Consider the following 14874-nt stretch of genomic DNA (forward strand, 5'->3'; position numbering starts at 1 on the left):
CTGACTCACTGTGTGGGAGCTCATTCACAGGGAAGAATTCTCATGATGGACGGGCACAAATGAGTTTCATCTCATCTTGCTCTTATATAACGCAGGAATGAGCTGCCTAATGTGTCGCTGGTTGCCAGGTGAGAGAGAGTGGCTTTGGGGATTAAAGCATCCCGTCTCCAGGGGACGACGGGACGATGGGTGATGCAGAAATAGCTCCTGCTGGATGGACGAGGAGTCGTGTAAGGAGCTTAGGTGGGGTGACGAGTATTCAGCTGACAGTCACTGAGGATTAGTTCCCAGCACTGCACAGGCATAAAGAGAGTCCGGCTGTAAAAACAGATTCCTCTTCCCGTCCTTCAGCAGGGGCTAGCATGGGTCTTTAATCTGACTTCCTTCCTCTATTACGTTTCAGCTCTCTCAAGCTTCCCCACTGCATCTTCGACGTCTCGCAAAACTCCCAGCTTTGCATTAAAAGACAAGTTGTTTTTAGCAGTGCAACATCGGTGCAATTTTTCATCTTAAAAAATGTGATTTATGAGCATGAGAGTGCAAATCATCATTTTTAAGCTTGCATACATTACTAGAACTCATGAAGCATAGGTACATTTTAAAAAATAGCATCAAAATAAAGAGAGGTTATTCTGAGACTTCATATTAGTGCGTCATTTTTTAGTGGCTAGTCCCTGAAATCCCTCCTCTACCTCAGACTATACAATCTTGAGGGTTGCTAGATTGAGGACAAGCAACAGAAACAAATACAATTGACAGTAGAAGGTGACAAGTTCACAAGTTAATATATCTGAATTTTAGATAGATTTTTTTTAGATTTGAAACTTTATTTTAGATTTGAAACTTTTTAGGTTGAGTAGAATCTGCAAATCTCTGACCAAGTCTGTTTACTGCCTTCTGTGGCTGCAATATGTGTGTTTTCCGCCAGCTGGCAACCTTGGGTATCAAAATACTATTGGGTAAATTGGCAGTGGGCAGAAACAAACAGACCAAAACAAAACATTCCAACATGGAGTGCACATTTTAAAGCTGAATAAATGGCTGTAGCGTTATTTTTTTGTAGAAAGAAGTATGAGAACTTAGCACATTTCCTAAATATCTGCAAACATGTTATGGTATTTTTATGCTTTAGTACAGTCAAAAATGACACACACAACCTTTAAAAACAAGTTGCTTTTAGTAGTGCAAATATCTGTTACATTTTTCATCTTAGCAATGTAAATAATGAGCATGATACTGCAAGTAGTAATGTTAAAGCTTGTATACATCACTAGCATTCATAAAGTTAAAGCATACATTAATCTTTCAAATTTTTTTTTTTAGATAAAGAGCATAATTTTAGTGACCCATCTCTGAAATGTATTTTTTTTTTAAATGAACTGCATTAAAATCCACTCAAAAGTGTAAGATATGAAAGTTTGAGGTGTTTTTTTGATAAACGAAAATTAATGCTACAGTATTATTCAGCAAGGATGCATTCAATTGATCAAGAGAGACATTAAAGACTTTTACACTTACAAAAAAAATCTATTTCAAATAAATGCTGTTTTCAATCTAAGCGCTTAAAAACTTGACTTTTAGTAGCACAATATATGAGCAATTTTTCCTCTTGAAATGTGATTAATGAGCATGAGAGTGCAAATAGTCACTTTTAAGCTTGCATACATCACTAGCATTCATAAAGCTAAAGCATAGTTAAATCTTTAAAAATAGCTTCACTGAGCTCTTTAACTTGTGTGGAACTGTTCCTCTTAAACCACTTTTAGTGAAACCCTAGTTACTTATTTGTACTTATTTTTCCTAAAATAGTACCACCCAATATTTCTGTAAACGCTGGTATAGTTCAGTTTTGTAATGGAGGGATGAGTGCTTCCTAATCTTATAATGATTTTGAGACACATTAGCAAACAATATAACCCAAATTTCCTTCAGTTTCATCATTTATTTATGATGCATGAAAACACTGGATATTAGAAGTGTTCTTTTCAGTGTAATTACCAAAAAGATTCCTATGGATCCTGAGCAATGATGCTTGGATTTCACACCTTGTTAGGTCTAGTGTCTAAATACACTTTAAACGAGAGAGTGCATCTTAGTGCTCACTAGGGAGGGATCTAACAGAAGTACCATCATGTATTGCATTCCCTGATATTGTCTTTCAGTAATCACCTAGATTGTTCACTTTATAGGAGGAACATAACCTGGAATGGCTGTTTTGAGATTCTAAATGGTGCAGTAATTTTCAAGACTCCATGGCAAAATTAGTAGTACCCTTACAGGTACTGATTTATGAAGATAAACTAAGCCTATTATTTAGGCTACATGTGACACATTATGTATCTCTTTATTTGTCAATGCCACTCTGGTCAAGGCTGAACTGACTATTTTTTGAGGCAAAGAAAATGCACAATGCATACAGTATGTCAAACACAGTGCTGTCAACCCAAGGGAAACATCTAACAGAGGTACTGTCATATTGTCTTCCAAGATATTGCCTTCGGTAGTTCTGCACTCATCATCATCGTCTAGATCTTTCACTTCAGGGGAGAACAGAGGAAAATAAACTAAAGTGTTCTAGCTCACATGGGCCTTTCTCAGGGTTTGTTTTCCTCTCAGCCCAGCTTGCAACACTTCAAAATATAGCAGAGAAGCATGAAGGATAAAGTATAATTTGAGATGCTCAATGGTGCAGTAAGATTCCTCTCCAATTACTTTAAAACTTTTCTCCCTGTGCCACGTGTCAGTAAACTCAGTTTCAACCAAGGTGACCAACCATGGTCACTTTTTGTGCAATAAAAATGGCATCGAAATGCATATATATATATATCTGTCAAATTCATTTTTTTAATTATAATGAATGGATTTCAATGATATATTGAACACTGAACTAAAAATGGCCCCTGTCCATCAGCTTAAATTGCCTGTCTACAGAGTCTCAAAATGTTGCCAATATGCCTGGGGCCTTCTGCAGTCCAGTGAGCTGTCCAACATCAGCCAAAGACAGAGAAAAGAAACCAAAAGCACACCAATACTTCACCAGGATCTCACGAGATGAGTCAACAGCTGACAGGGTTTTTTTTTAAAGCTCATGTAAATAGGGACCCAAGAGTCTGGACTCACAGTGATGCTGAAAGGGAAGGCTGATGTCAGTTCTTCTTTCTTCTGCTGTCACTCCAGCAGACTGGAGCAGATACAAGAGGATCATGTTTTTCTCATGACCCCTCTGGCGCCCCCACATATAAACACTTCTGACTCATTTTGGCAATGGCGGATTGTGATGGCAGTTCCCCTTCACCTGGGATGTCAGGCTTGGCATAGTTTCCAAGGTGACAGCTGCCTCAGTGACTAGCTAAAACACAGCAGAATCCACACGACACAAACATTTGCTAATGCATTTCTAATTAAAACACACTAGAGGTCTACACGGGCCCAAAATTCGTGCTACACTGAACTAGAAATAATTTCGAAATATTTTCTTCAAATGTGAGCGTGCAAGTCTGTAAGCAATTTGTTTGCATTTATTGTTGCACACAATAAGAACATGATCACGGAATTACACATACATAAATCAGTAATTACTGCCAAGTAATTTATTTACTTTTTTGTACACAAAACCATGCATGACAACAAGAAGTATTTAATGATGGCTATCTTAACTTATCCATTAAGTTATCTCTGTGCATTTGCATTAACTACGCCCGCCCTGCTTCTGATGAAGTTGCTCGTTTTTTTATTTTTTATTTTTTTTTTCACCTTATTTCAAATTACAGACTTAATACTTTTCTCATCCTAATTTTACAAGTTGAAAGTTACAAAACAACACACACACAGCGCTGACTGACTCTGATAATGGCCAGGTGTTCTCCAAGTCCGACCGGGTCCCGACAGACCCGGGACCCTAAGTAAAAGATTGGGACCTGACCCGGACCCAGCTGACCATTTAAAATATAGCCCCGAACCCGTATGGATCCTCTGCAGTAAATGAATGCCGTCAGAATGAGAGTCTAAACAACTGATAAAAAAAATCATAATATTCCACAAATAATCCACATTAGTCCAATCAATAAATTAATGTCTTGTGAGCAAACTGCTGTGTGTTTGAGAAACAAATCCAGAATTTTTTATTCTAGATAAAATACAAGTCTTCTATCCATAATATTACTATCTCCAGTGAAAAAGACGATTTGTTTTAATCAGGAGGTAAGTATGTACAGACTGTTTACAAGTGAAAACAGTCCATAAGAGTTCTAAAATAAATGTTAGAGGATTTAGATGTGAAGGGACGAGAGGGGATGGACTTTTTCACTGGAGGAAGCGTTATTATGGGTTGTGGATATTTTAGCCAGAAGTGACAAAAAAAATTACAATGTCTTAATGACAGATTTGTTTCTTGCAAGCATGCTTTTTGACTCTCTAAGATGTGTATTGATTTACTGGACTAATGTGGATTATTTGTGGATTATTGCAATGTTTTTATCAGCTGTTTGGACTCTTATTCTGACGGCACCCATTCACTGCAGAGGATCCATTGGTGAGTAAGTGATTTAATGCTAAAAAAAAATTTCTAAATCTGTTCAGATGAAGAAACAAACTCATCATACATCTTAGATGTCCTGAGGGTGACTAAATGTTCAGCAAATTTTCCTTTTTGTCTGAGCTATTATTTTAAAGCAGAAAACAGCTATTTCAAATGTTAATTAGATTTCACAGTAATACTCCTTAACTATATTTTTGATCAAATGAAAGCATCCTTGGTGAGCATAATAGACTTCTGTCAATAACATTGAAAAAAATCTCACAGACCCCAAACTTTTGATCACTAGTGTATATGGGTGATAAGCTGGTATTTTCATCGGGGAAATGTGGTGGAATTTAGCCATTGTTAGCTTCACATTAATGATCATCTTGTTTATCTTGTAACTTTTTTCTCTCCTCTTTGCTCTAAACACTTATATGGTGGTCTCCTGATGGCTTACTAAGCTCAGATGTTTGACAATTATTTCTTATGTCTGGGAGGATGGGCAAATAAACATCTGGAGGAGAGAGGTGCAGAAAGTTAAAGATTCTTTCTATTGCTGGCTCTATTAAAATCTGTATTTCTGTCAGAATGATTGACGATAGGTCTTTGTTTATGAGCCATCAAAGAAACGCCTCAAGGTTACGTATGTAACCCTAGTTCCTTGAAGGAATGAGAAGCTGCGTCTAGCGCTTTGGGGAACGTCCCTGATGAGACCGACTCTTAATATCGTGTGCAATCCGTCCATCGGAAAGGCGTGACGTCACGGGCGGGGTGACGTAGCGACCAGGAAGCTATAAAAGCACGTGCCGTGCAGCTGGCCTCAGCTTCGAGTAGGGAAGCAAGCGCCGGCAGCGGTGCCGGGAGTATGGCTTTGCAACGCAGCGTCTCGTTCCTTCAAGGAACTAGGCTTACATACGTAACCTTGAGGCGTTCCTTTTCAGGAACTCGAGCTGCGTCTAGCGCTTTGGGGAACGATGTGCCAACGCTGCCAGACTTAAAAAATACCTGCCTAGTGTGTATCCGAAGAGCACAGCTAAGACGAGAGAACAGAAGAGCCCGGCGTGGCTCGCATGTCAAGATTGTAAAATCGGACAAATGTGGAGGGCGTGGACCACCCCGCAGCGTTGCAGATGTCCAAGAGGGACACACCTGCTGAGAAGGCCTTAAAGGCCGCCATACCCCAAGTAGAGTGAGCCTTGGCCCCCAAAGGAGGGGGAAGACCAGAGGACTCATAGGAGATGTTGATAGCCTCGACTATCCAACGACTAAGGGTCTGCTTGGTGGCAGGAGAACCCTTGTTAGAAGGACCATAGCAAACAAGCAGTTGGTTGGATTTTCTCCACAGGGCAGCTCTGTGGACGTATGCGTCCAGTGCTCGCACTGGACACATACAGTTTAGCTTCTCTTGGTCTGGCTCCCGAAAGGGAGGAGGACAGAAGGCCTGCAATACGATAGGTTGTGGTGTGACAGAGGGAACCTTCGGAACATAACCCGCTCAAGGGTGTAAGAATGCTTTGGCCATACCAGGGGCAAAGTCTAGGTAGGTAGGGGCCACCGAGAGGGCCTGGAGATCTCCAACTCTCTTTAGAGAGGTGATCGCCAATAACAGGGCAGTTTTAATGGTTAGATGTCTGTCTGAGATGTCTTGAATTGGCTCGAATGGAGCTTTACAAAGAGCCTCTAGCACCACAACCAAATCCCAGGGGGGAACACGGGATCGTACTGGAGGTCTCAGCCTCAGTGCACCTCAGAGGAAACGTGTAACTAGGGGGTGTCTACCCACTGACTGATCATTGAAAGGGACATGGAAAGCAGCTATGGCCGCCACGTAAACCTTTAAGGTGGAGTGGGATAACCCCGCAGAGAGCCTGGCTTGTAAAAACTCCAGAACTGTACCAACTGGGCAGTTTGCTGGGTCAAGCTGGCGGTCTCTGCACTATGAAGTGAAGAGTTTCCACTTCAGGGCGTACAGTTTCCTCGTAGCGGGAGCTCTGGATTGGAGTAGGGTCTCAACAACCTCGGTTGAGAGACCAGCTGCTAAAAGTTGTGCCCCCTCAGGGGCCACACCCACAGCTTCCACAACTCCGGGCGAGGGTGAATTATCGTGCCCTGCGCCTGTGAGAGTAGGTCTGTCCTGATCGGCATCTCCCACGGAGAGCCGTCGAGGAGCGAGACTAGATCTGAGAACCATGGTCGGCCCGGCCAGAACGGGGCTACTAATAACAGACGGACCCCGTCCTGGCGTACTCTCGCCAGAACTCCCGGGAGCAGAGCGATAGGGGGAAAAGCGTACAGACGAAGCCTCGGCCAGGTCTGTACCATAGTGTCCAGTCCCAGAGGAGCTGGATGAACTAGAGAGAACCAGAGGGGACATTGCGATGTCTCCTGAGTCGCAAAGAGGTCCACCTGGGCTGTGCCAAATACTCTCCATATCTGCTTCACCACCTCGGGGTGAAGCATCCATTCCCCGGGCCTCGGCCCCTGCCTCGACAGTATGTCTGCTCCCACATTCAACCTCCCAGGAATATACACTGCTCTGATCGAGAGGAGTTTGCCCTGAGACCACAGAAGGATCTGGTGTGCCAGCTTATACAAGGGGCGTGAACGCAGACCCCCCTGGTGATTGATATAAGAGACCACTGATGTGTTGTCGGTGCGCACCAACACATGGTGACCTCTCAGGTCTGGGAGGAAATATTTCAATGCTCGATAGACTGCTAGCATCTCTAGGCAACTGATGTGCCATGTCAGATGGCGATCGCTCCACAGACCGTGGGCAGGGTGGCCACTCATGACCGCACCCCAACCGGTGAGGGACGCGTCTGTCGCTAGCGTTACATGGCGACAAGGAGCTCCCAGCACCGTGCCCTGATTCAAGAACCAAGGTTTCTTCCACATGTCTAAGGCACGAAGGCACCGCCGCGTGACCTTGATAACTCGAAGTGGATTTCCCCTCGGGGAAAAGCCCTTGGACTTGAGCCACCACTGTAGGGGTCTCATGTACAGCAGGCCAAAAGGTATCACGTTGGACACAGCTGCCATCAGCCCTAACAATCTCTGGAATTGTTTGACAGTGAGTGACTGGCCTTCTTTGACACTCTCGACTGACGTGAGGATCGACTCGATCCGAGCAGGAGACAAGCGTGCCTGCATCGTGGTCGAATTCCACACTACGCCTAGATAGGTGGTTCTCTGAACTGGAGAAAGTACACTCTTCTTGGCGTTTTAGTCTCAAACCCAGCTCCCCCATGTGTGCGAGAACGACATCTCGATATCGAACCGCCACCTGCTCTGATTGAGCTAGGATCAACCAATAGTCGATATAGTTCAGAATGCGGATGCCCTGCATACGGAGGGATACCAGAGCCGCATCTACACATTTCGTGAACGTGCGGGGTGAGAGTGCGAGGCCAAAGGGTAGTACTCAATATTGGTAGGCTTTGCCCCCAAAAGCGAACCTCAGAAACTTCCTGTGTTGTGGAAGGATGGATATGGAAGTATGCGTCTTTGAGATCTATTGTGACAAACCAGTCCTCGGATCTGATTTGAGCTACAATCTGTTTGACAGTGAGCATTTTGAACTTCAGTGACATTACTGAGAGGTTTAGATGACATAAGTCTAAGATCGAACGCAACTCCCCATCCTTCTTTGGAACTATGAAATACCGGCTATAAAACCCGGACTCCCTGACTAGAGGAGGGACCACCTCGATGGCCTCCTTCCTAAAAAGGGTATTCACTTTTTGTTCCATAACCAGAGCCTGCAGGAGGCCGACTATTGTCTTTCCACTGTGCGCAGGACCCATTGAGATACATTGGCAGTAGTTTCCACGCTGCTAGCTAATGTACTAAGGGAATCAGTCTCTCGAGACTGATCTCTGGAGTAAGAGGCCCCCGAAGGGGAGGCGAGCATCCCAGCTCCACTACGCTCACGGGCGGAAATAACTGAGTAGTGCTCGCTGGAGGCTGCTGCACCCTGAAACTCCGGCAGGGTTGGCAGACCCACCTCCTGAGGACACTGAGGTGAGACGGGCACCGTGTAATGAGGTGGACACTGCTCTACCCCAGTCAGAGGTGGGTAGAGTACCCAAAAACTGTACTCAAGTAAAAGTAAAAGTACTTCTAGAAATATTTACTCAAGTAAAAGTAAAAGTATTGAATAGTTACTTGAGTAAGAGTAAAAGAGTATCGGATAAAAAATCTACTCAAGTAGTTAGTTACTAGTTACTTTGGGTCATATATACTGAGCCTATTTTTATTTAGATATATAGATAAAATGTATGTAATGTATGTGTGCGTGTATAAATGTATATATTTCATCAGCCTTTACTCTAATTTATGTAATTTATTATAAAACCCTGTCTGTTTACTTAAGTAACAGATATAGGTGTCATGCCATAACATATTTTTAATATGACTGACTTTATATTAAATGTGAATTTAACATTGAAAGTTAATGTGATATAAATATTGCTACTAATCTTTCATTGTTCAGAAAGAGAGCAAATAACATTTACATTATTAAAGATAATTTTCACTGACAGTCTAGATTTCAATCCCTCTCAGAAACTCCCATTAAAATCACTGAAACTGTTAACACTGTGAAATCAATATCTTAATTAAAGATTCGTACACACATCTGCACTTTGTTGTTCCTGGGAGAGAATTCGCCAGAAAGAGGTATTCAGTCAGTGAGCGAGTGAAGGAAGCACCGGCATTTTAGCGATGACTCATCTGAACGCCTCTGATTGGCCAATGCTTTAATAAGCTCAAAAGAATCATGTGTGATTTGTTATAATGCGCAGCGCTGTATAAACGCATCTATCTCTGGCTAAGCGCCAGCAAGCAATCACAGATCTGAATTTTGCAGCTGATAATATGACTCGCTGAACGTACTTGCACCAGTGTGATTGTATTAAAATTAATAAAATCTTAATCGGCTATTTTTTGTCTTTTGGAAGCTGCATTCAACTTGACTCCCCTCTGTTATAAGCCACACACGTACAACAAACTAATGTCACAGTGGTATCGTGTACTGTAATCGAATGTAGCCCAAGTTATTACCTGTTAAACAGTAGACAGCACACGCGGTGTTCATCTAATAAGGATCTCCATCGCTAGCAAATAATAACCTTTGCAGATTTCAATTCAGTGCAGTTCCAGCCATGTTTTCAACGCTCTTTCTGTTCTTAAACGTTACAACTCCGAGTGAACCACTTCAGACGCTCAGCGCGTGCGGCAGGGAACTGAACGACTCATTCAAACTGATTCATGAACCAATTCACTCGTTTGCCAATTGGTTTGATCAAGCCTTTGAACAGAATTGACTCAAAAGAATGAATCATTCGCGAATGGGCATCGCTCATTGCCCAGAGAAAAGTAGACGGCGCGTTTGGAATAAACTGAAGCAGTTATAACATTTATTGCATTAAGATAAAGTAACGAGAGGAGCGTCGCCCACAATAACGAAGTAAAAGTACAGATTTTCCCCCCAAAATTTACTCAAGTAAGAGTATAAAGTACCCATCTTTAAATATACTCCGAAAAGTATTCGTTACCCCAAAAAATTACTCAAGTAAATGTAACGAAGTAAATGTAACTCGTTACTACCCACCTCTGACCCCAGTAGGGGCTGCCCTCTGTAGTCGTGACTGTTTGTACGCGGAGGGGGCTGCTCCTGCCCAGCAGTCCCTCCAGTACATCTAACTTCATGAGTCAAATAACTGTCATTATATTCCTCAGAATTTAATGAAATCAAACAATCAGACAAGTAAATACGGTCTGGATTTTGATCGGTCTAGATTGTGATAAAGTACACATATAGTGATATATTGACTTCTCAGAGTCATATTCCTCAGAATTTAAAAATAATCAAACAATCAGACAAGTAAACACGGTCTAGATTGTGATAAAGTACACATTGAAGTGATAGAACCAACTCCTGCTTATTAAATGGAGTTAAAATAACCAGACACGCGGTCGGGTATGGAAAACTTCACATCAAAACTGAAAATGATGTAATACACGCGTTGCCTCGACAGCACGCGAATAGCTTAGTCACACAAACAATATTAATCCCCTCGGAGATTAAATAGCTGCTCACTAACGCTGCCCGTATAATGACACTGTTTGTTTTATACTGTGCTTATGCAACTTTGTTTGTGCAACTACAAGCTCGCCGACGCCCTCCGTGTCAATCTCCTCGGAGAAAGAAAGGCAGAGCGTCAAGCCCGACGCTCAGGGGGAAGAGCCGAAGCTCGGGCTTCCAAACCCCCGGAATCAGGCAGATCTGGTGGGTATGGTAGGAGATAAGTACGTGCCCGTCTCCATACCTTCCAGCAGATCGATCTGCGAACCCAACGAATGCCGGCGCGGCTTCGCCTCGGCGAAAGCGGAACCGGCATCGCGGTAAACAGTTTGTTAAAAGAGACACTTGTGTACTTTTTCTACTAATTTTGGCAGCATCAATTTATAATGATGCCAAATTAGAATCAACTGATAGAGGATAATGGATAAACTGTAGACAATGTGAAGTTTTTTGTTTTTAATTTTACAATATCACAATATAAATATAAGTATACAAAAACTATGGGGGTGAATAAAAAAAACACAAGTATGCTTTTTTTCTTTTACATTTTACCTTCATGCAGCTCATAGTTTAATAAAAACCCTGCATTATACCGGTACTAATTTGTAAGTTTTAGAGGAACCGATAGAGTGCAGAGGTGTACGTATGAGTGTAATGTCACAGTGGCAAACTAAAGGTATTATTTCACACATTATTACTCACAGGAAAAAATGCTATAAGCATTTATTTTGTGGGTGTCTTTGCACAATTACCTGATTTGCATAATCTCTTTAGTGAATCAGATGCTAAAACAACGCATGCCAATAAACCTTATCAGCATGCGCAATTCATTCCCCCCTGTATTTTCAGCCAGTCTTCTGCGGTACGACTTAGATAAGCATTATAAGACCAGTGGGTTTGCCAAACTCCAGGTTTGGGAAGGTCATTCTACAGGCAAACTAGCAGATGAGCAGATTTATTGCAATGGTGCTGAGAATGACCCCCCTAGAGACTGAAGCTTCCCCAGGAGTTCAGTTGTGTCACTGTTACAGGCTTGAGGACAGAACTGAGGCTTTGGATTTTAATACGTAGAGCCCTGGTGGGTAGAATTAGTCTTGTGAATTTCTCCTGAGGTGTGTCTGTGCGTGCAAATTGATGCTTGAGGAAAGAAAGGGAAATATTCATTGGAACAGTTTATCTTCTGTAATGGATTAGATAGATGAGAGTAAATATTTACACCGTGTCATTACATGCACGCCAAGAAATATTCATCCTGAAACAATCTCATACCCTCCTCAAGCTTGGCAGGTTTACTGTGTTTCAAATGAAGGCATTTAATGGAGGATTGTTTTTAACTATAAGGATGGAACCATTATTGATGTAATGCTACTGAAATGTACTTAAGTTAGCAAACTGGCCATGGTATAAATATATGATTTTTTTCTTTCAGCTTGAAACAACATCAGCAATGAAGAACTGGAAGTATTGCATCTGAAAGAGAAGAATCAGAGCATTTCAGGAACTTACAGAACTGCACAAACTAATTGTAAACTACTAAGAAAAGACCTCTTGTTTTGCCACAGGAATCGTTCACCTACACTGTCTGAGGTTACGCAAATCTCAAGTGTTTTATGTTTTTATTCACAATCAAAATCTAAAAGATCAATCTACTTTGGGAATATCATCCATCCTTCCAAGAGTGTAAAGCAAAAGGGTGTCTGATCAATCCAATGATATTCATCATGTAACATGAGCACACCAGCCTGAGCAGACATGCAACGGTCCTGCAACTTTAATTTTTGCCTTTCAAACTCTATGCAGTGGCCTGCCATTTTCTCTGCTCTTCAAAAGAGACATTCCTGCTTTAGCTGTTGGTTTTGGCATGCCGGTGACAAAAGAGATCATCAACCTTTTTCCAATGACTTTGTTGAGTACGTCTCTCACTTGTGTGTGAATGTTGCCAATGAGGAATCAATTCATCTGCCTTTGTGTGAAATCTCTCTCAGCTGTGGTTAAAAACAATATTTCAGCACTAATTTCAGCACTGTTAACACAGACTAAATGCACGTCCTGTTTATTCACACCCCATTCAGTATTGCATAGGGCAGAACATTCCTATAGAGCTGTGATGCTGCTTAAACACTGATGTCAAATGGAATATGCCATCAAAAGGAGTCCAGGCACAATGAGTTGGCATTTTACATCCCTGACTCAATCATGGATGATTCACATGGATATAAATGTGTGAACCAGGCTCTGAGCTTTGTCTAAATCTATGCCAAAATGACAGCCTGTAAAACCAGAGCTTAGTGCCTGCTGTTTCAAGTATGAATGCTCTTTTTTTATGTGGCATAAAAATACAGTTGTGGAGTTTTTCTTGTTATCTTAGAATATATGGTAGCTACTAAACTAAAACAGGCCTAAGGCCTCATTTATAAAGACATTTCCTAAATGTTCCTACAATTCATATAAAATTTCCATCCTACTTTATTTTATTTCTTTCAGAAAGCCCACAAAACATCCTTAGATTCATTCATCATAGTTCATCAAAAATATTTTCACAAAAATGTGTACTTGACAGTAAAATGTCCTGTTATCTTATTCTGTAGGTCATTTTTCAGAAAATAAGACTTGTCGAATTCATATCATAATATTCATGTGAATGTAAACTTTGTCACTCATTTACAGTACTCAGTACTGTAGCTAATTTGTATCATCTAAAGTCATCATGATATTCAGCGCCAAAAAAGGGGGCATTGACATACTGATCAGAAGGTGAACATTTTCACAGCAGTTTCTGTCTTTATAAATTTCAGTTTGTTCGTCATGTAGGATCAAATCCATGGGATTTAGCATGGAATCATATGTGCATTTTATAAATGAAGCCTTGGTCAGAATAGTGTGATATTTATGCAAATCAGAGTATTATGGTAGCGACCAAGCCAGATGCTTTAACATGGTATGGTTGATTCAAAAAAAAAAAAACCTTTTTGTAAATAATCGATACATAACAATATTGTTAGTTTCACCCTTCAACTGCTAGTCCAGGGTGTTTATTGTGGAGCATCTACTTGACAACGTTTTTGTGTGCTGCTTTTTGATCAATATGCGACTGAAATAAAATCCTGAACACCCTTGGACTTTTACAAAACATCTATTAACAGCCATTGAATACACAGTATTTATGTTTAACCCCAATGATATCACTGTTGAAAGTTATAAAATAAATAATCTGACATTTTCTATGAGCTAGACTACCGAATGGCTGTTTTCTGTATGTGATGTCTTGGTTTCCAGTAAAAGTGTCTAAACATCCTTACAAGATAAATTACCTTCAAAGGCAAGTTCTAAATTTTTTCCATTATTTACTGGAAAAAAAGACAAAAAATACTGATTAATAAAATTATTTGTTGCAGTGCTGTTGGCTACAGTATAAAAGGACTCAGGATTACAGGAAACCCGTTTGGACATGGTTTTGCGAAAATACCAGAAAGCTACGTCAGAAACTCAAAGCATTGGGACAAAGGACACTACAGACACAAAAGTGTGATTCATTTAATGTGAAGTATGGAGTATGGAGTATGTAGATCTTTTGAGAACAAACTCAGGCTGTTAAGATGTATCAGTTCTTGTTTCACCTTTAGCCTTTCACTCAAATATCAGTCTTGGTTTCCAGGAAATGGAATGCAATTTCAACTACAAATGGATAACAAAATATTTTATGGTCAGTAAATGCTGTGAGCTAGAAATGATATATTTATTATGAAAAAATAATATATTAAATAGAAACTATAAAATCATATACAGTATGTTAAATGAAAGAATTGTAATTTTCTTGTGAAATGGTGAGAAATGAAGTCTGTAATGTGCACATTTGTAAATACAATTGATAATGACTATTTTCACTTTCAAACTATAAATGTTTCCGAGTATTGTTTTTTGTGACATGAAAATATTAACAAGTCTGTATGTCCAGCTGACAAAGATTTAATGACAGAATGATAGAACAATAGATAGAAAGATAGATAGAACTGTACATAGAACTGTAGATAGATAGAGTGGATAGACAAAACAATAGATAGAAATGTCAGAAAGACAGAACAATAACAAACAGAACAATAATTGATGGAATGACAGACAGATAGACAGACATGTAGATAGATACTGTAGATATATAGTGTAGATAGATAGATAGATAGATAGATAGATAGATAGATAGATAGATAGATAGATAGATAGATAGATAGATAGATAGATAGATAGATAGATAGATAGATAGATAGATAGA

General features: G+C 40.6%; 1 protein-coding gene across 2 annotated transcripts in view; it reads left to right on the forward strand.

Moving 5' to 3' along the window:
* The window catches only part of LOC132110474 (zinc finger matrin-type protein 4-like), a 110090-nt gene extending 97166 nt beyond the window's left edge, over positions 1-12924 (forward strand). For both annotated transcript variants that reach the window (XM_059517103.1, XM_059517104.1), the window contains exon 7: positions 12037-12924. In XM_059517103.1, the coding sequence (XP_059373086.1) occupies positions 12037-12058 (22 nt within the window). In that variant the 3' untranslated portion in view covers positions 12059-12924. The remainder of the gene's footprint in view (positions 1-12036) is intronic.
* The last annotated feature ends 1950 nt before the right edge of the window (positions 12925-14874 follow it).

Source organism: Carassius carassius, chromosome 30, assembly GCF_963082965.1.
Source record: "Carassius carassius chromosome 30, fCarCar2.1, whole genome shotgun sequence".
NCBI classification, from domain to species: domain Eukaryota; kingdom Metazoa; phylum Chordata; class Actinopteri; order Cypriniformes; family Cyprinidae; genus Carassius; species Carassius carassius.